General features: G+C 39.2%; 1 protein-coding gene across 3 annotated transcripts in view; it reads left to right on the top strand.

The window, feature by feature from the left end:
- The first annotated feature begins 10,720 nt into the window (after positions 1–10,720).
- Positions 10,721–21,129, top strand: part of TANC2 (tetratricopeptide repeat, ankyrin repeat and coiled-coil containing 2) — a 206,714-nt gene continuing 196,305 nt past the window's right edge. For all 3 annotated transcript variants that reach the window (XM_068418571.1, XM_068418573.1, XM_068418572.1), the window contains exon 1: positions 10,721–10,800. In XM_068418571.1, coding sequence (XP_068274672.1) covers positions 10,734–10,800 — 67 coding nt within the window. In that variant the 5' untranslated portion in view covers positions 10,721–10,733. The remainder of the gene's footprint in view (positions 10,801–21,129) is intronic.

Here is a 21,129-nt window from a genome sequence, read left to right on the forward strand (position 1 = left end):
GCAGAGCATATTCATCAACTATGCTCTCTGAATACAGATGGAAAGTTATTGAGCAAATTATGGGTAGTCAGCACTCATCTACAGCTCACACCGCGTAAGCCATATTCGACTCTTTGTTTTGGAGGGTATATCATATTAAGAGAGATATATTAGGGAGGTAAATGGCAGCAAACTGAAACATTTATAAGGAGTTATATTTAGTTATTCCAAAACTCCATGCATGTTTTCAGTTTTCCAAAAATTGTAGCATTGCTGCTTTTGAATGAAAAAAAAAATTCTCTTTACTTAGTCACCTACTGGTGGCATTTGCAAGTACCTAGTTTTTAACCAGTTAAAAGAATTGTGGAGAATGCCAAATAAATGTTTTAAGATCCTTTTTTCTTCTGTTTCTTTACAATCTAAGGAATATAGGGTTGTTTTTTTTTTTGTGAAAACCTCATAAAAATCTTCCTTGATCTGAACGTGTTTGGGTTTGGCCCCCATACGGACTCAGTTGAAAGAAGTTCTGTAACTGTGGTCTTTTATTATGTGTGGTGGGACACTCAGAAACTTTTAGCTGTGTCTTTCTAACAATCCAGTTTCTACGAAAGCGCAAATGCTCAGGCAGTTTGGGGGTTTAGAGGGCAAGCAGAAGTCTGCAGAACCCAGCAAGGGAGTTTGAAGAAGGGATGTCATCTTGCAGTGTGGTGTGAGGCAGCGCGTGGTGCAGGGTCCGAGTGAGGCGGCAGGGAGACATGGACTCAGCAGACCCTTCCTCCTTGCTATATCAAGAATCCCTTTTAGTGCTGTGGGATTAGAGCTGTATTTGCATGTTTTCCTTGCTTGACTGATGGGAACAGCCACAGTCCTGGTGAGTGTCGTATGCTGGTTGCTAGCTTTTGAGTTATTTTTTCACAGAAGTGAAAAATTGAAAGCAGGGAGGTAATTGGCAACCCTGAGAAATAAGATAGGATTGCTTCATGAATTTATGGAATGTCGTGCAGTTTTATATCCAAAATTATTCATATAAGACGATCTGAGAAGTTTCTGTTAAGGTTCTGGAGAGCAGTGTGAATTACAAGTTAAGCTGTCAAATACTTTTCAGTATCCTCTTGCTGTAGATTAAAAAAAACCCACTGAAGTGGTTGAATATTATTCTGCTTCGCTTTAAACTTGCAAATTTGAGGTGGTCTCAGTTTACTTTGATTTTTTTTGTTTGTTTGTTTGATGGCAAATGAGATGTGTCTGTATTTCCTTCTACTTGCTGTTTCTCAAATGAGATTTATAAAAGAACAGATTGGTAAAGCCTGTAACACAATATCGTCAGCACGAATAAACCCACGGTGGTACTAAAATAGGTGCTCTGGTCTTTTTCAATAAGTAGCAAGATATATTTCTTGGGGCTCTTTGTTGATGAACTTATTATAAGTACGTGATGACAGAGCAGAGGGCCAAGTACTGAACTCTTGATTTAGCGTTGAATCCCTTCATGGGAGTTGTATTTATGTAAGGATTGAGTTTAAAAAAAAAAACAGTAAGGGGAGGCTGCAGGATTTTAGCAAAGAGCTTGCTAGGTTGAAGGAGAATATTTGGGAGTAGCGTACTACTTTTTAAATAGTGTACTATATGGTGTGTATCAAAGGAAAGTGTTATCTGCTTTTCTTCTTCTCCCATTTGAAAAGTGGTGAGAGGGAAGAGTCAAGTGGCCAAAATTAGTATTGATTAACAGAGATTTAAAAGCATGAGTGTTAACTTTTTAATTGTGATGATAAAGAGGGGGGGCTGTCTCATAGCTTATCCAGTAATACTCCGGAGAAGTTGTGGGTTTGTTCCTGGGATGAGATTATTACAGTTCTGTGCACGCAGCTAGATAACATGGGGCACAGGAGTGTGTTGAGAAGATGCTACTAAAATCTGTTCGTTTCTTTTTTTATCTTTTTCAGGACTTTCAGTGAATGGAAGAAGACACTTTTTACTAGAGATTTACCTTGTCTAAAGATATCAAGGTAGGAGATTTTTTTTTTTCCATAGTCCCACATTTTCATTGCAGTAGTTATTTGTTTAAATAGAATTGAAGTTGTCCTCTGTTGTTTCTTTGTTAATCTGTGGTCACCTAGAATTGGAACACGGAGCATGAGCACTGTCTTTCTATATCAGTTTTACCAATTTTGAACCCGATTGTTTCCTGTATTTAGAGAAAAAGGTGTAATAGTTTTCACATATTAGTGTTGGATCATTCCCTGTCTTTTCCTACTGGAGGTGATCAACAGGAAAACTGGTGTAATAAAAATATTTCTTTATGTAGGGTTCTATGTTATTTATTGAGTTCGTTCTAACTCCTAATTAAAATATTTCTACTTTTTTTTAAACAAAATGTATAATAGGGACACAGCATTCTATATAAATATACTTTGGTGTTTTAATTTTTCAAGTTGTTTTTTGTAAAATCCAAAATCTTCTGTGTTCTGAGAAAATCTCTAGTGTTTGCCAATGGATTGAACTTCAGTTCTATATTGAAAGTTCTTGAGACTTGAGCAGGTTTGCAGAACAGGCTTGCAGCAGCTCCTTAATTAGGTCTGTATTTTAATATGTGTTTTTCGTCATTTAAAAATTAAGAAAATAATTCAAGTTTTCTTTAATCTCTCAAAATAGTCAAGTGCTGTAACACTTTTTCCTGCCACTTTGTACATTGCCTAGTTTTTTTGTTTTCATTTTCTGTCATACCACTGTATCTTCAAAATTAACTTGATTGATAGGAGCCTCAAATAGAACATGCAGTATGTAGCTGGTGTTTTTTTGAGTGATTGATTTTTGTCTGTTCCACGTCACAGCTTAGAGTTAAAATGCAAGGAGTTCCTGATGGAGAAACTTGCTGCGCTTCAATCTTCTGGTGGTTTGGGGCAGAATCAGGATTGTTGGTCCTGGCAGAATAAGGCTTTTTCATTCCAGCTGTAGAAAGTGCCCTAAAATTTCTTTCAAGGCAGACAGTTTAACTAGGCTCAACTTCTACAGTACGGTGCCACGTTTTATTTCAAGGTTAAATACATAGTTCAAATGGTTGTTGATGAAGGCAGCTACTAATAATATTTGCAACCAAAGCAGTAATTTTAGCTGTTATGGGCAACACAGAAGACACTTAAAAACACTGAAGGTGAGTTGATGAAAGTGAGGTGATCATATTCCAAACTTTTCCTCAGTTACAGTTTTTCTCAGAGGCAGTATAACTGACATTGTGTATGGAGAACGTAGGTGTCCCTTATGAATTCAGTCTGTATCATTAATCTAGAATTAGAAACCAGGTTATGCAAAATTATAAAGCCCTGTTCAAAATTAAATTTCCTTAATTTGAAGGTCACTACATTTTCATGTTCAAGAGGGAACTGGTTCTGACTTTAGACTTTCTTCTAGTCAGATTGCATTCTTTCAGTAGTGTTTCTGATCTTATTCTAAATAGGTATTTAGTTTTTCTGGTGTTAAATCCCAACACTTGAGTATTGTTGGAGAAATTTTTTTCCCAGAACAACAAAGTCAAACCTTGACTGGCGAGTTAAATTTGCAGAGTGCATTAGTTACTATTCTGTGATCAGCAAGCTTATCTTACCAGAATAATTGTTGTTTGAGATTGGTAAGGTTATCTAGATTGAGTCAATCATAAGCTGTCTATCAGTGGCATCTCTCTCTTGTATCAGTCATGCTTTAATATTCTTCATTCTTCTTACTAGAAGTATGGCTATGTTCTAGACAAAATGAAAAACAGATGTCTCCTGTTAAGGGAGGAGAGGGAACTCAAGCCTTCACAGAGTCCATCTGTGCTGAATGATGGAGAATTGCACCTTTCTGGTGGTGTCCTCCTGCTCCTGCCTTGCAGCTCCAGAAGCAAATAGCTGCTTCAGTCTGGCCCTGTTGCCAAGCTCATCAGCCCTCTGGAAGTGCTGTTTTCCAAGCACAGTACCAAAATGAACTGTTCCTCAGAGTAAGTTACACGGATTTTCATAATAATACAGTACTTGTCTTGTTCCTCTCAGGCTCTAACTGTATAAAAGTTACCTCTGAACATAAACACCACAGACTCATCAAGAAATATGTTTGGCCACATTCACCTTAGGGCTGTTGTTGGGAACTCCATGTACATGGAATGTTACTGTGTTATGTTCTCAGAATTACTTTTCAACTGTAGCATTAAAGGCTACTTTATTTGTGCTAAAATAAAAGCAGAGATTGAAGCTGACTTCCTGCTTCCTTGTGAAACATTGTCACGCTGACCTGCTGCACGCCTGTCCAGTGTGAATGCTGTTAGTTGTTTCTATGTATTTTTATGTATTTATTTTGATGTATCTCCTTTGAGGATAGCTGGAGAAGCACAAGACAGTAGGGGCATGTCTATCACGTCACAGGAGAAAAGGAGAGAGAACAAATTCAGGGGCTCTTGAGTTGTGGCAGTTGGTAGCAGGATCTGTAGGAAAGGTAGTCAAGAGATCTGCAAGGATTTTGAGGAGGAGGGGCCAGAGGGGATGGACAGGTAGACCTTCATGTCAGGCCCCTCTATCATAATGATTAGTGTTCAGGCTTTCATGAGGGAACATAAGACGATTAATTTTTGTTCATATTCAGTTGTTCTAAAGCCTACTATTTTAGAAAACTTTGTCTAATAAACTCTTAATTGCTTAAAAACCTGTAATTAGTAGGGTTTAGTCCTTTTAATTCCTTTTTTGTTTTCCTTTTTCCAAATAATCCTAGAAGCTTTTGGCATTTTTGCTACATTACAACAATGCTTTTTTTGTTCTTGAAGTTCCTGGAAATATTTAATCTCTAAATTCTGCTCCTGTGTTTTTACATGTGCCTGGGCCAAGATTATAAATATATGTTTCCTTTGACTTGAGTTATTATCATCAGTTATTCACACTCCTGTTGTATGTCAGAGCTGTTATGTGAGGCAGAGAGTTTAATGTATTTGATTGTTGGGAACTTTGTGGAGCTTCTGACACACACTGAAGCTCAGTTACAGCGTGTGGCAGTCTCGGCTTCTGTGAACGTCAGAGCGCTGCTTAAACAGGCTCTTCTGGGCTACTAGTCCTCGTCATCGGTTGTCTCTCAAAACATCCTCTTGAATTTCAGGGCAATTTAAACTAAGAGTGTAGGTTAGACTTTGAATAATTTATTTGAGGAGCATGGGAAGTTTCAGTCTAGCAGCTGTTACGAATGAATGTGGAACAGATTTCTGTGTACAATACACGTTATCCATGGAGTAAATGCTCGAAAGCCTGACTCGGTTTGTGTTGTGTTTCTTCCTTTCATTTTTCAATTTCTTTCATCTTATGATAATTAGCTTCAGAAATCTGTCACTTGTTTTAAAAAAGTCCTGGTTACCTGTTTCTTTCTTAAGTTTGAATGCTCTTTGAAAACAGTTCACTAATTTGTGAAGGTTAGATTTTTTTTGTTCACAAAATGTTAATTTCATCTTTACATGTTAAATCCTGAAAACTAATATTCAGAAAGGTACCTTTGTTTGGTGTCTTAATATACACTTGTTATTATACACACCTCTTAATTTCTAATGCAGTGAGTTCAGCTTCCCTCATGAAAAGAGATAATCTGGTGCTACCAGGAACTTCTAAAATAGAATATTATATAAGTAACAAGCTTTTCAGTTACTTTGCATAACTGAGCATATATTTGCTGTCAGAGGACTTCTTTTTCAGAAAAACACACAAGGAATTACCTTTTTAAAAACATCTTTCCGTCATTCCTATTGGGAATTAAGGGAAGATGTAGTAAAGAAATGTGATGCCTCAGGATCCTCTCTGAGATACAGAAGCAGATGAATAAAGGAGTAAGCAGCAAGATCTGGACTAACCATTTTCTTGCTTGTCAAGACAATGTTGTTATGGTATTTGTCAGCAGTAAAAGTACAGGAATTAAGGCTTATCTAATGAGTTTGTTTTTAAAACTTTATTTGTCGTGATCTTCTGTGTATCTTCCATTGACTTGGTGCTGCCGAGTCCTGATTCCAATTTACAAAGCTTTGTTTCATCTTTAATGGTGAACTCTGATAGAAATGAAGTAGGAATGCCTGCCTGCCCTCTGCACTGCACGAGCAGAAGGGGTTTGTCGCAGAGGACCTTCAACGTTCACATTTGGGTGGGACTCTACTGCTAAGCAATATTGTAATGCTCCTGTCTACGGCTTGGCAAAGCCTGGCGTGGGGGTAGGATGCCGTAAGGTTTGCGCTTTTTATGCTCTTCTGAATTTTGGACCAATTGACACTGATACATGTAGTGATTTCTCATTGAAAAATGTGTTTTGATAGAAGTTTGTAAATACTTCTTATTTATATCTATCTATAGATACAATGTTTTGAGAATTTTTGATTAGATAGTGTTTATAAACTTCTGCTCAATATTATGAAGGTTCTAGGAATAAATTCTGTCTTAATTTACTACAGTAGGAGCTGCTATCTGAACCGGACAACGAGCTAATGGGATCTCGTGGTCTGGCACAGAGGTGTTCTTGTTTACAGCCTTTTACTTCACTTACTTTTCAACCACAAATTAATATATGAAGAGGCAGCTGACAGAATTGTTGAACCACCTCCAATTTGGGCAAATTTTTTTCCCCCAAGTTGCCCTTTTCACACATTTGGTTAAAGCTCTGTAGCGGCTGTGTGCTGATTGTACTCTGAAATCTGTGAACATCACCGTAATGCACAGGCAGCCTAATTGGGCCTTCTCCTAACTGAGATTTCAAGGAGGAAAATTGTGAGCACCTATAAAGAAATCTGTTTCTTTTAAAATGTTTGGAAGACAAAAATGTTTACAGTTATTTTACTTTCTAGAACCAACTTTTGAAATGCTTGTCCTTTTGTGTAGGTATTTTCACTGTGGAGGCAAGGAAGGAACTGAGAACTTAAGGGGGAAATAAAATTCTTAAGAAATGTGCATTGCACATATGACTTGGATTACATTCCCTTAATACTTTTGTAGTTAGAAACTTTTCATTATTGGAAAAAACAGAGAGTTCTACTCTGAAAAGTATATATTTAATAACTTGTATTGCTGACTTGCACAAAACTTGACAGCAGTGGCCAAGCAATGTTTGTACGTCTCATTGGACATCAAACACTTTTTTTGAAAAAGAGCTTAGCTTAACTAATCAGCTTTATATAAAAAATAATTTTATTTTTAGTGAGGTGATTGTAGAAGAGGAAAATACTGGGATCTAGCTGTCTTAGTGGTGGTATATGGGGCAAAAATAATTTGCTTTGATTTTGAGATTCTGTGTCGACAGACAATATCTTTCCCTAGGAAATCTCTAAAAAGAAGAAAAAATGACTTCTGTGGAAGTGTAGCCACCCAAAACATGAAGTAGTTTTCGTAGCCTGTCTACAAACTCTGTCTTAAAATTAAGAAAACAAAGAAAGAGGCCTTAGTCATGCAGGAGGATTTAATGAGATATTGCAGACTTGTTCAAGCTTAGCATTTGGGGTAAAGTTGCAGCTTGCAGCGTTCAGTCTGTCTCTACTCCCTTGCCTTTGTGTTTTTTTTTTTTTTCCCCTCATTGTATTTGTACTACTGCTTTCTCATGCTCCAGAAACTGTTTTTGTTTGTGTATTTCATCGAAATCTAGCTTTGTTAGAAGATAAAACAACATGTGGCAGAGTCTGTACATAAAACAGAAGATAATAATAAAACAGAAGATTCATGAGCTGTTTTTAAAAACGGCTTTTTTTGTGAAGTGCCGTTGATGCTATAAAACAGAGTTCATAGAGACAGTACCTTTTTATTTACCTGCTGATACTGTTTGGAGACTTCTGCTCGCATAATATCTTCATTAGATTTGATAAAGTTACAAATGACAAGCTAAACGACAAAGTGTAGTAGCTCTTGGAAGTATCCCATGGCAGTGGGATCCCCATCAGCACACTGCGTCTGTAGCTGCTGCTGACACAGCTGCTTGCGAGCCTGGAGAAGAGAATTAACCTGGACTGTAAGATTCTTGAGGAGTTCGTTGGGGTATGAAAAAATGTCTGATCCAGCTCCTCCTAATACTGTAATACCATTTGCTATTTAATCCTGCTAATTCCATGAACTAATGTGACCAACAGAATTTTTTATTTCGAGTGCTTATTCTTATTTCTAGCTTAGTATTAGCTAAACAGAGGAAGAGCTGTAACCACGTTTGCTCAAAGCCACAAAATAACGTGGTTATGCATGCAAAAGGCAAACAGCAGTTGGTTTTGGTGTCCTGCTGATTCTGCTACTCTATATTGTGAAAACCCTAACTAATCAGGATTGTAAATTTAGTGAGTACTTACACTTAGAGTACTCCAGCATTGTAAGACACAGTGAGAAACCACATCATGAGCTGATGCTCAGCTAGGTCTGTTACTACAAGGCCTTTCTTTCCAGCTCCCACCTGCGCAGGTCACTAAAGGTCTGGCAGTGCTCTGAGGCTTCTGGGTGAGCTCTGAGAATATGGAATCAGTTCTGGAGACATCCCATGGCTGGTAACTCAGGGTCTTAATGCAAGACATCAATTCTTTCTCTACTCCATGGTTTGTTTTTTTTTGAGCAGATTCATGGAGCCCCCATATATGCCCTATACAGAGACTTAATTCAGTCCCAGTCGCAGCACAGCAGTTTCTGGCACAGTTTGCCACGTGAAGGCTAGAGGTAAACATGATTAGCAAAGTGCCGTCCTCACCTTTGGCACTGTTCAGGCTCAGTCCAGTTGGCTCCTTCAGCACAGTTAGGTTTAATCAGGTTATAGCTCCGCTCAGTTCTCTTCTCAGTGCAAGCTGACGTGGGGATAGTCCCTAAACCTCCTCCTTAATTTGTAGGAACTTTGAACTTTTGGGCTGTCCACTGCTACCGTGAGAGTTTGATTCTGAGGAGAATGCTGTTGTAAAGATTGATTGTCCTTCCAGACTTAGACGGGACTCAAAACCAATACCTGGAGGGCTGCTTTTTAAAAACAAACAAATAAACAAGAAAAGAAAAAGAAAATACCCTAGACTTTTCTTTAGTGGGATTTTAGCAGGATCTTTCTCCTCTCCCCTAATCTCACCAAATGCTGTAAGATTGTTGTTTATTTACTCTCTTTTTACCTTCATTTCAGTTGCCTCCTCTTTACATTTAATGTCTAGTTCATATTTTTTCCTTCTGATGTTGCGAAGGGTGTTGTATATGAAAGAGTTTATTAATAACACATTGTAAGAGAGGAAGGATATGTAAACCCAGAAGTTTTCTTTCTGTGAGCTGGAACATAACAACCATCTAAAGAAACTAAATAAACAGAAGTAAAATTTAAGACAATTGTGTCCGTGCCCAGATGGAAGTTTTTTTTTTGTGGTCATATAGCAGTAGGATGCTTCGAAGAGGGGCCTAAGCTTTGTTTAGGAGCCCTGGGAATGAGCCTAAATACTGGCTCGTTGTGCTTTGATGTCATTATGCCAGGCCTCAGAAAGATGCCAGATGATACTCAAGCGATTCATAGATGCAAAGGAAATACCGGTACTGTATTTTCTGTTTAATATTCATGCGTGCACACAAACCTACCCCAAAATCGGTCTGTGGAATCTCATAAGTGAATGGAATCTCCTGAAAGTCAGGAAAGGCTGAAGTTAAGTCATCCGTGCACGCTTGCTGGTGTTTGTAACGTGTGTGCTCGAAGTTGCTGCCTTGGAATGTAAAGATCTCTCAGTAAGTGAGTAAGCCGTATTAAAAGGACTTTCAGTGGCTTTAAATATACATATAAAACTCTTTGAACTGGATATTGTTGTATTAATATACTTGAAAACACTAGATAAAAGTGAAGAAGCTCAAGATCGCATTTATTGAGCATCCTCCAAGAAGAACCTAATATTGTTGCAGGAAAAAATTTCATTACGTATTTCTGTAAGATGAATGTGTTACCTTGTAACTCTGGAATAGTATGTGTACAATAGAAGGAAGGTTGTGGTTTATTATATGTCCTGATCAAAGACTCTTTACTGTTCTTTTGGTCTAGTTAGGAGCTGCTTTTGTTGTTGCTGTTTTGGTGGTTTACCCACTTTAATAAGAGGATGTTCCACCAGAACGAGCTGTCAGTGTGTCTGGTGAACCCAGAAGCTCATTCTTTTATCTTCAACAGCACAGAGACAACTTTTTTTTTTCCCTGAGACACGTAGAGCAAGGAAAATACATGGATAATGTTTCTGTTTGATTTTTTGCATCAGTTAACTTTGGGTTTGAGTGGCTTTCCTCCTCATGACAATTTATTCAACTCACAGAAGAATTTGACAGCCAACTAGCCCAGGAGCTAAAGACAACAACTTTTGTAGTCTGTGGGTTGTTGTCAGCAAGACTGACTTTTTCTGAGCAACATGAGGGATAGGAACTCCTGATAGATGTGGCTCTAATGGTAATGGGAAGTGGAGGCAGAGTTTGCTGTGTCTTTCCCAGTTCAGTGTAAAAATGATTTGGTCAAATCAAAATAGGTAGGTCAGGCCAGCAGTGCTGACGTTGTGGTAATAACTTGGATGAAGGAAAGCAAACAGAATGGTAGGCTTTGTATGGGCGTTGATTTCTATTGGTAGGAAGTGTATGGGCAAAATAGTTTTTCATCATTCTAAGTTTTTTATCTTGTTTTTAGCACTTTTGTACCACTTCTCTGTAATGTTTTCCTGTTGACCAAATCGGAGTGTTGATTTTTTTTTACAGCTGTTGTTCTTTTCCTTCTCACAGTTTTTGGGATACAGAAAGAGGAACAGGATCGCCATGTTTCGAAACAGTCTCAAGATGCTTCTTACAGGAGGGAAGGCAAACCGCAAAAACAGGTCCAGTGGTAAGTCAATGTCAGCTCCTCATGCATGTGCTTTATTTACAGTTTTTGAAAGTATTCCTTTTATGTGTGTTTTGGTCTTACTGGCTCTGTCTTCTTTTTAATGAATAGATGTACTCAGTTGATGATCTTGTAGACTCAAAACATCATCATAGGTCATTTTAATATTGTGCTGTGCTTTAATATTTAAAAATATATGTATATTTATTTAAAAATGCATGTAAACCATAACCTGTTTTTATTGGGGAGATAAGATGCAGGGAAAAACAAATAATAATTATACATAGTCCTGTAGTAAACTAACATCAAGGTTCATGTTTCAGTTATGGAAATGAAGAAGATAAGGGTTTTTTTTTTCCTCGAAAATGACTGTGATAACTTGTGGTAGTGAAATCTTCTTTGTTACAGACAACACTTGTGATAGCAGTAGCAATTTTATTTATTTATTTATCTATCTCTCTATTTATTTATTTATAAACAGGAGGGAGAGAGAGGAATGGGAAGAGATGGAATTAAGGAGAAATTGCCCAAATTTAGTCACATTTCTGTTAGTCTCCTTTTTCCACCAGGCCAGGAAAGGAGCTTATAGTTACAGATGGCTTGGCCTGTTTGATCCATGAGGGAGGTTAGGAAAGATTGTACTTGTGAAGCAAAACATTACAAAAATATTGATATACTTTAAAAACATTTTTATTTAACTTTCATATTTATTTCCAAAAATGGAGTGCTGGCAGTGTAAAAGCTTTTAATTAGATCTTTCATTTTTCTTTTTAAAGCCATCTGGCAGCACATTTTGAATATTTTGGGGCACAGTGTTTGTTTGTGCTTGTGCATCTGTGTAAATAGTGCGTATGTATATTCCTTGGGAAACCACAAGTGAAGATGCAGAGATACAAGGGTGATAAATGCAATGGAGAAAATAGGCTGTTTTCCCTTGGTTGAAACAAGTTAATGGGTATTTCTCACAGCTCCAGAATTTACACCACCCCCTTTAATATCTTACTACCCCAAGTTTTATTTGGGGAAGGGGAGTTGTGTTTGTCAGCAGTACGGCTTTGCTGTGTCCTGACGTTGCCTGGTAGCAGAGCTGACTTCGTTCTGATGCTGAGACGTCAGTAATCTGTTCGAGTCTGGGTTCTGGTGAGAGCCCCAGTTTGTGTTGGTTGATCCTGAAAATATTTGTCATGAAAAGTTTAAGCATCATGGTGTTGACTTCCTCGCACTGATTATTGTAATTAGTGCCTATCTCATATAGTGGGAAAAATGTCTGTTTTGCAAAGATGCCCTTAGTAATTCCAGCCTGAGGTCGTGGTTGTCATTCCCTGCTTCTGCGAAGGAGATTTTCTTTCCTTACGAACTCCTTAGTCTTTTGTTGCAGGAGTGGTTAATCTGAGGGAGGTACCTGCATAAAAAGACACGTAGGTTTTGGGAAGACACACGAGCAGATGGCTCTGTCCTCTTGTGATTTTATATCTCCGTGAAGTATCACATTTACAATTTAAAGCCCAGGAAAGTACAAGTCCTCTGATGGTACTTACAACCTCTGGAAAACTCTACACAGACAAATAATCTTAAATTGTGGTTCCTTTACGCGGCCATATCTTTGCCAGATGTTCTGTTACCGGTCCCTAATATTCCTTTTGGCTTATCTCCCAAAGCAATATTAAGGATCTTGTATATGCAGAGCTTTGCAAATGTGTGTTTCTTATTTTGTGAATGAAAAATGTCTCTTTGGAAATAACAGGATTTGTTATGGCTGTACTTCTGTCTTTGAGCAGAACAGAGAGAGAGGTGGGTCTTCTTGAAAAACAGTATGACAGTGTTCAATAGATGAGGTTTTCTCTAATGCCTAACGACTATATGTTTAATATAATTTATTGCAATTCTGCCTTTGAAATAAGTTGCTCTATTGAGAAGTTCTGTTTGGCACGCTTCAGGGAATAAAAAGAGGAGATGATAAGGTTTGTTACATTAACAGTGTCTAAATGGAAAACATCCCTCCACTGTAAAAGAATTTTTCAGATAAGTGTTAGTCTATCAAACTACAACATGACATTAGATGAATTCATTGCTGCCTAGATTTTTTTAATAAATATATTTAATTGTGTATTTCTTTGCAACACAGGAAAAAAAAAATCAATAAATCTTCCATGTACATTTCTGTGTGGCATGTAGTATTACAAGCCTGAAATTTGCTTTATTTACTTGCTTTGCACTTCTAGTGAAGTACAAATTTGATGCTTTAAAAATTGCTAAAAAAGGAGAGTACTTATGTAATAATATAGAAAAGGAATTTGTCACCCTGTCACTGGCAGGGATAGAGCAGTCCTTCTGCACTGGTCTGAACAACCTGACTTGATACTCACCATCTTACTCGTTTGCTTTGCTTACCCTAAACCTCCATGCTCCATTTCTCTCCATCCTCCCTTCCTTCCTAGTCTCTCAGTATGCGAAAGGAAGGATCTTGAGGAATCCTCCTACCCCCTTGAATAAATCTACCTGTATAACAACTAGGTCCAAGAGTTCATTCTCGAACGTTTTCTCATGGCGAGTGCATGCCTTCAAGTCACCTACATCACTGTTACAGAATCACAGAATCAACCAGGTTGGAAGAGCCCTCTGGGATCATCAAGTCCAACCATTGCCCTGACACCACCCTGTCAACTAGACCAGGGCACTAAGTGCCATGTCCAGTCTTTTCTTAAACCCCTCCAGAGATGGTGACTCCACCACCTCCCTGGGCAGCCCCTTCCAATGTCTGTTGCCCTCACCGTTAGGGTTTTGCACGGCCTGTTTTGGTGCAGCCATAGGTGGGACACTGGGGGGGTTCTGGATTTATTTTTTTCTTTTAGCTGAGTGCTTAAAAAAAGTTTAGGTATTTAATTTTTTAAATTGTATTTGTCATTAACATGATTATTTAAATTGTGAAAAAGGTGTTGGACATGAAGCTCCCCTGATGTTTTTGCTGCTCTGATTTGCCTCGTGGCCTCAGAAGCTGCATCGTCACGAGGCAGTGGGTTCTGGAGGGCAGAGCCAGGGGGAGGGAGCGTGAGCTGCCCTGACAGCAGAGGCAGATGTGTCCGGAACAACCTGTTTTCACAAGGAAACTCTTTCACACAGAGCTACACCCATCTCTGGGAATTGGGAACAAACTCAAAATCATAAGTTTTATGTTTTGAAAGGAATCTATTAGAGGCTTCAAGTCTGCTGTTGATTCACCTTCCAGGTAATGATTTTAAATGACGTAGGTAGGTGACAGCCCGCTCGGGGGTCTCTGGTGCTGTGGGTTTGGGTGAAATTGCACTGTGTGTATCTTAATTTCCTACCCTCCACTCATTTTGCATTCCAGTGCGGGAGTAAACCTTTGAAGCAGGGTTAAAGGTATTGTGGGTTTTTTTTCTTGGGGAATCTGAGTGAGCACACTGGCCTTTGAAATTACTGTTCTTTGCAGTTTCTTTCATTCACAGTAACATCGTTAGCAAACGGGGTCAGTGAAGTCAAGCTAACAATCTCTAGATGTTGTGATGTGGTTTCGATAATTCTTCATGATTAAAAGAACACTGGTAGTGGTAACAGTAAAATGCTTTCTTATTCCTCCTTCAGAAAGTGCTGAGCAACTTCTCTGAAGAACTGTGGTTAACATTTGTTTTGACTCAGCTGGGATGGTTTTTTTTCCTTTGGTACTTTTTATGGTGTTGTGGTTCAGGAACACACAAAATATTTATAAAAGAAGAATACCAATTACGTGCGTATGAATGTACAGTTACATGCAGTAATGCCAATTAAAATAAATGAATTTCTACTGCAGCATCAGGTTGTGTAATCTCCTGTGGTTAGTGTTGTGTGTGTGTACTTTCAAAGCCCTGCTGATAGGATTTCATAGCAGCATACTGTATGCAGCACAACTCTGTGCATGTGTATTTGTGCACATATTTAATCTCTTAACAAAAATTCTCTTGTGACTCAAGGGCACTCAAGATATTTTACAGTAATGCCTTGAGGACACATTACAACTGCAATAGTATTTTGATTAGGCTGTGTTTTCCTCCGTCATAAATGGATATTTCACAAAGCTGCCAGACAACAGTGTCTTTAAAGCTGAAATGTGATCTGAGTATAGTTAAATATTACCTTTATTTTTCTATTCTAAATTAATTTACAGAAGTATGCAGACACGTGAGTTTTCTGACTCATAAGTTTGTATCCAGGGCTAAATTTACCAAGAATATGTTTGTTTTAAAGCGTAAAAGAACTGTACATTGCTCCATCCTTTTAATCCTTCTGGCTGAAGATCCAGCATGGTGACAGTGGCCAGAAGCCCTGTGGCTAGGGCAAGCGGTTGCATTGAAAGCTGCAGGTCAGCACTCCTGTCTGCTGCTGCTTGTCAGAAATTTTTTTGAGGCGTTTTTCCCCCTATTCAGCCCTTCCAGGGCAATTCTGTCCTGTTCTCTGAATCCAGAGACTATAAGGTACTGTGTTGTTCTTACCTGTTTTATCAAGGACCTGTCTCCTATTTATCTGAAGTTTGCTTGCTCATACTAACCGTTGATCTTGTTATATACTTAATTAGTTTACATCAGATCAATCTGCTAATATATTCATTCCAATATTGTGTTAGTGAAATAAGCCCATGTAATGGATCCAATCTTTGTACCTGTTATAATTATCCATGTTTCTTTTCCAAGCAGGTGCACTATTTCCTTCTTACATTATCACATTAGTACTACTGTAGGAATTCAGATTCCCTTTGGAACCTAGTAAAATTCAGCTGCAAAACTGCACATTTTATTTGGTTTTATATTTCTCTTCACTTTGTGAGGTGTAAGTCCAGGAATTTGTCCCTTTTATTTCTGGCAGAGGCTGAGGTAGATTCTTAAAGTACTCGTCTTTTTTTTTGCATGTTAAATTTATCTGAAGCATGTAATCCTTTAAAAACTAGCCCAAAGGGTCTGCTTTTTTCTTCTGAATTAGTCAGGAATTGTATCTTACTTGGTCTTCACTTATATAATGCACACAATATTTGTCTTGAGCTTCCCAGCTAGGAGCCTGCCTGTCATTCATAATATTTTTGGTGTAGGGCTTTTAAAACCTGTTCTACTTTCCTAGTTCATGGGAGAGCCAATTACTTCTAACTTCCAATGTATTTATAGGGCCTTTTGGAACCTGCCACTTTATACCTTAATTCCCAGCCTAAAAGAGCCCCTGTCAAATGCTCCTCTCTTTTGATTCTTCCCTTTCTGACATGAAAGGCATTTCTGTGAAGGTCTCATCACTGCTTTGCCAGAGCTCCATGCAGTTTCTTATCTGTCTGATCTCTTTTGGAAGTCTAAGTCTAATTTTTATCCCAAAAGAGTTTTAGAGGGTCACAAGTGCTTTTGGGATTTCATGTCTGAAAGAAGTTGCTGAGTGATCAGACCCACCTGGTGGGTCCTGTAGGTGTTGGGATAACTTAATTTAAGAAGGTGTTAGAAGTGAGCTATTAAAAGACCTATCAGACTTACCGAATGTCTTGTGGTACTGAACACCGAATGTATCCACATGTTCAACGTATTCCATCCAAATAAGAATTCAGGCCATTTTCTTCCCAAAAGTTTGCTAGTTTTTCATAAATCCATTTTTAAACAAGTCTTTAGGATGTTGACAAATCCATAGCCCCTCTGCCCACAGTGAAGTCTTGTTCTTGAGTTTATTAAGAATGAAGAGACCCTTCCTGAATGTTTGATTTTCATGTATGTAATTTAATGTATTTCTTCTTAGGAAGGAAATATATTGGAAGATACGTATGTGTACATGCACACAATTTTCTTCTTAGTCAGACATATTTATTTGGTCAGAATATGTCTTGTTCATATACCAAGCTCTCTTCCCAGACAAATAAAAGATGTTTGGACAATAAACTTTCTGCTCCTCTCCTGTGCAGCTATCCTAGAGGGAATTTTAACAGCTAGTGGCCATATTATTCTGACATGTATTTCTTCACTTCTGATCCACAAATACCTTCTTTTTTTTTTTTTTTTAAACACCTCAGATGTGAACCTAACTTGCTTTATAGCTCAGAAATAATTCTTCTTTGACAGGTCTGTTCAGTCCTTTACTGTGTTTATTTTTTTTTTTATTAACTGACTCAACCATTCCACTGGAGTTTATCAACATGTATTGTTTTATGCTTCTGTGTGTGAGCGTGTGGGGGGAGCGAGGGGTAATCCAGCTCTGTCAGCCTAAGCCTTGCCAATATTTTCCCAAGTTTGAACATCACCAGCTGTAACAACAAGTGTGCTGACTGGGGCTGCCTCCGTCCTGCTCTGAGTAACAAGCAGTGCATGTCCTCACCCCACCTCTTGTGTTTCCAGAGCCCTAAAAGTGATTTTATTATCTGAAGCACCATTCAGTGAATTTTGTTTCCCCCTTCTACTTGTAGCTTTTTCCACGCTCTTGAGATTTAATTTATTGTTTTATTATTTATCTTTTTTTTTGCTTTCATCAAATACAGACATATGCTAATCTTTTTCTGGAGAGGAATTTTTAGTCCTTTCTCAGTGTTTGCTGGTTGTCATCTCGTGGTGCTATATGGCATTCTTAAATGATTTGCATATGCAAAGTTTTTCAGAGCCATATTTTAAGCCTTCCTCCTTGCCTCAACCCTCCCCTTCTAACTTCCCATATTGTGGTACACTTATAAAACTCATTTCTTCTTTGCCTCCGTTTTCAGACCTTACAAGATGCCTTTCCTCCATTTTTCTCAACATTTCAGGCTACCACATTACTGTATTTTACTGCATTAGTTCTGGGGTCTGGAATGGTTCAAAGTCTTACGCTTTGTTTGAGATAAATCTTCTTGAATAGTCATAATCTTGTAGTCCTCCTCACTACTAGCAATTTTTTTGCTTTATTTTTTTTTTTAGTGGGGGAATTGGAAGAATGTGGTGTTTCTTAATGTCTGATTTTTACGATAGAGCAGCATCTCCCTGTCTTTGAAATGCTGTATTTTGGGCTTTTTACTACGAGGCTTAAATTTTGGGGACTTATAAATCCCTTTTCCCCCTTACATTGTACTGTTTTCCTCAATATGTAGCGTTGTTTGAAAGGCAGGCCCTGTGTATCAGGTATATTTACTATTTGATACAGGTGCACTTTTTATTTAGTTCCTTTTCATTAAAGTAGCCTGTATCAGAGCTTGAAACCTTCTTTTTTTTCTCCTCCAAAACAAAATGAAGGCAGGAATCCTCAAACTCTGTCCCATTTGTTCAAAAAGGTTAAATTGTAAAATCAGGTACATGGGTTTGGGGAGGTGAGAGAAAAAGGCTTGATGTATTTGTTGTATGCTGATTGCTGTATTTCTTTCAAATAGCTAAAAAAGAGAGGAAGGCGTGCCCTGAGTATTTGACAGGGTTGTCTCCTTTCCAGCTGCTGGGAGCGAGTTCTTTTTCTTTTGCTGTTTCCCCATTTTTTATTTCTGTCAGTGCATCTACAAGCACTCCTTTTTCCTCAGCCATCCACATTCTGTTTTTCAGACTTATTCCTACTTGCTGGTTTTTATCCAAGATTTATCTCTAGGTCAGTGAGCCCATTCTCAAGTTCTATATCAGCTGTAATCCTTCTCAAACCTTTCCTGTCATTAGCGATTCCACAGATCTGATCGCTGAGATTAATTCACCGAAGTCCCTTCTAGTAGCGGGGGCTGATTTGTCTTTCTGCTCCGCTCTGAATGCCGCTTCCATTACGGCAGCCATCTCCCCTTCTGCTGTCCTCATGTGTTGTTCTGAGCTCTTTAACCTCCAGAGAGTTTCTTCTAGGGAAAAGAAAAAAAGCTTTTTAAACCGGTCCTTTATGTGGGCATCCATTCTGCAAACAAGGGAATCGATTTTTGAAATTAAAGGGGTCAGGAGCGGTGATGTTTGCAGGTTGTGGTGCTTCCCCTTCAGCACTCTGCCCTGAGGTGGTGGTCGGCTCCGCTGACTCTGCGCCATCGACCACCTCCAAACTTCTCTGGAAGCCTTCACTGTGCACACTTGGTTTGGAGCTGTCAGAAGTGACGGTAACAGTGATTTGCCTTTGTGGATTATATGTAATACTTTCCTTTGAGTGTTGTACTGGCGGAAAACAGTATTTGACTAGAGCTCATGGACTTCACTGGTCTGTATAAGCTTTGGTTTCATGCAGGAAGGAGCAAGGTGAGAAGGCAAGGGGTGCTGGTGGCGGCTGTCTGGGGCTGTGAGTGTAGCTGTGGAAGCTGCTCTGGTTTCTTAGTGGAGAAGGAAGGTAGGAGGCTTGGAAGAAAAGAGAGAAACATGTTGGGAGTATCTTCCTTCCTCATATTACGTGGTGTTTGGTTCTACTGCATTTACCAACAGTTTTAATGGACCTGCGTAGTGAATGTGTTGCTCAGTTGTGCAACCTAGCTGCTTTAGTCCCTGTTGGCTAACTGCTGAATGCTGCATAAAGAACACAACTGGCTTTTTACGGGACTGATAACTGCTAATAAACCTTTAAAGAGCTTTGAACAGCCTCGTCACGCAAAGAATATCAGTGTAGATAGCATAGTATGAAAGCTGGAATAAGGTTGTTATGAATTGGAGCTCCCCAGTCATTCTCCAGATGCTTTCCACCAGAGCTCGCTTCTGGCATCTCCGTATCTTCACAGGAGAATGTAAGAAGCTGGAAGGTACGTGCCAAGAAGCATGTGGAGGTCCCTGGGGACTGGGAAAAGGCAAGCGTTATACCCATCTAAGGGAAGTGAGGAGGTCTGGGGAAACACAGGCTTGACAGCCTCAGCTCAGTCACAGGAAAAATTATGAAGACTTCTTCAAAGCCATTTCCAGGCATGAAAGAGAAGGAGCTCGTTTGGAAAATCCAGCACAGATTTATCAAATACAAACTGTGCTTGAGCAGCCTGATTGCCTTCAGCGATGAAGCGACTGGCTCTGCAGATGGGGCTGGAGCGGTGCACGTAGCTGACCTTACCTTGAGCAAGGCTTTCAACACAGTGTAAGACCTTTATAGCCAACTGGAGGGGATGTGGGCTCGATGGGTGGACTGCAGCCTGAAAGGAAAACTGGCTGAACTTGTCAGGCTCAAAGGAGACTGATCAAAAGTTCAAAGGTGTTAACTGGTGGCCAGTTATGAGGAGCGTTCCTCAGGTGCTGGTACTGCTGTCAGCAGTATGTAGCATCTTTAACAACATCCTGGACAAGGGATGGAGAGCATCCTCGCCAAGTCTGTGCGTGACAGTGGTGTGGAGGCAGCAGCTGATGCGTTGGAGGGCAGGGACTGCCAGTCTGAAGGACCTCGGTGAGCTGGAGGAACCTTGTGGAGTTCAACAAGGACTAATGCGAGTTCATGCTCGTGGGACAGACCAACCCTGTGCGCAGGGGGTGGATAATGGATAGTGCCATGCTGTTTTGGCTGGGTGCTCACAGAGAAGTGTGGTATCAGGGTTCTGGTCCTTTTCTTGACAGGGATTCACTTGTTACCTGCACAGAAGTAGGAGCATATTGATGGGAGAGGACTGAAAGAAAGGAATCGCTGAATGTGCGAAGGAGCAAAGAATGGTCAGTGCTCCCAGATCCTGCCTTTATCATGACTGAAGTTGAGTGCCAGAAACTGGTAGAAACACTGTGTGGTCTGTGCGCCTTAGACTTATATTTGTGAGGTGGGGATAATACCTCATCCCTCACCCGTACGGATGAGCAGTCCATTTTTGTAAAACACTTGAATATTTTGATGACGAATACTGAAGATCCCACAGCAGTTTCTGATTCCATCAAAATCATCTCGCTGCGTACTGCATGAGTCCACACGTTGAGCTTTAAAATGCAACACTGCGTAGGTGCTAAGCAGATCAGAAGCATCAACTCTGTTATTAAATCTAGATTTTTTTTTTGGCTAAGGAGGGAAATATATCAGTATAGTGTTACAGTCAGATTGTAGCAACACAGGTGTGTAAGTGGGACAGGATAAAATATGTATATGCTAGTAATTTTGGATACATCTGGGATTTTGTGGTGTTATTCACGTGCACTGGTGGGTATGTAGTAGCCACCTATAGCTGCCTTACTCTTGCTGACCCAGTAGAGGGAGTAGAAGTTTTCTGACAAATCATATATCAAAAGCTGGGCTGAAATGCACCGTGCTGATATGCAGGGGAGACAGTGCTACGTTTTTCCAGGTCAAATGACCTTGTTTTCTCTTCTTCCTCAAAAAAAAGTATTCTCATACACAATTAAAAAAGAATATGTGCACTTGCCTCAAAAGAAAACATCATAATCAATTTTGGGCATTTGTTACACCGAACTGTAGGGAAAGTGGAATGTCTTTTCCAGGATGTGCGAGGAA

The sequence above is a fragment of the Nyctibius grandis genome, chromosome 26 (genome assembly GCF_013368605.1).
Source record: "Nyctibius grandis isolate bNycGra1 chromosome 26, bNycGra1.pri, whole genome shotgun sequence".
NCBI lineage: Eukaryota > Metazoa > Chordata > Aves > Nyctibiiformes > Nyctibiidae > Nyctibius > Nyctibius grandis.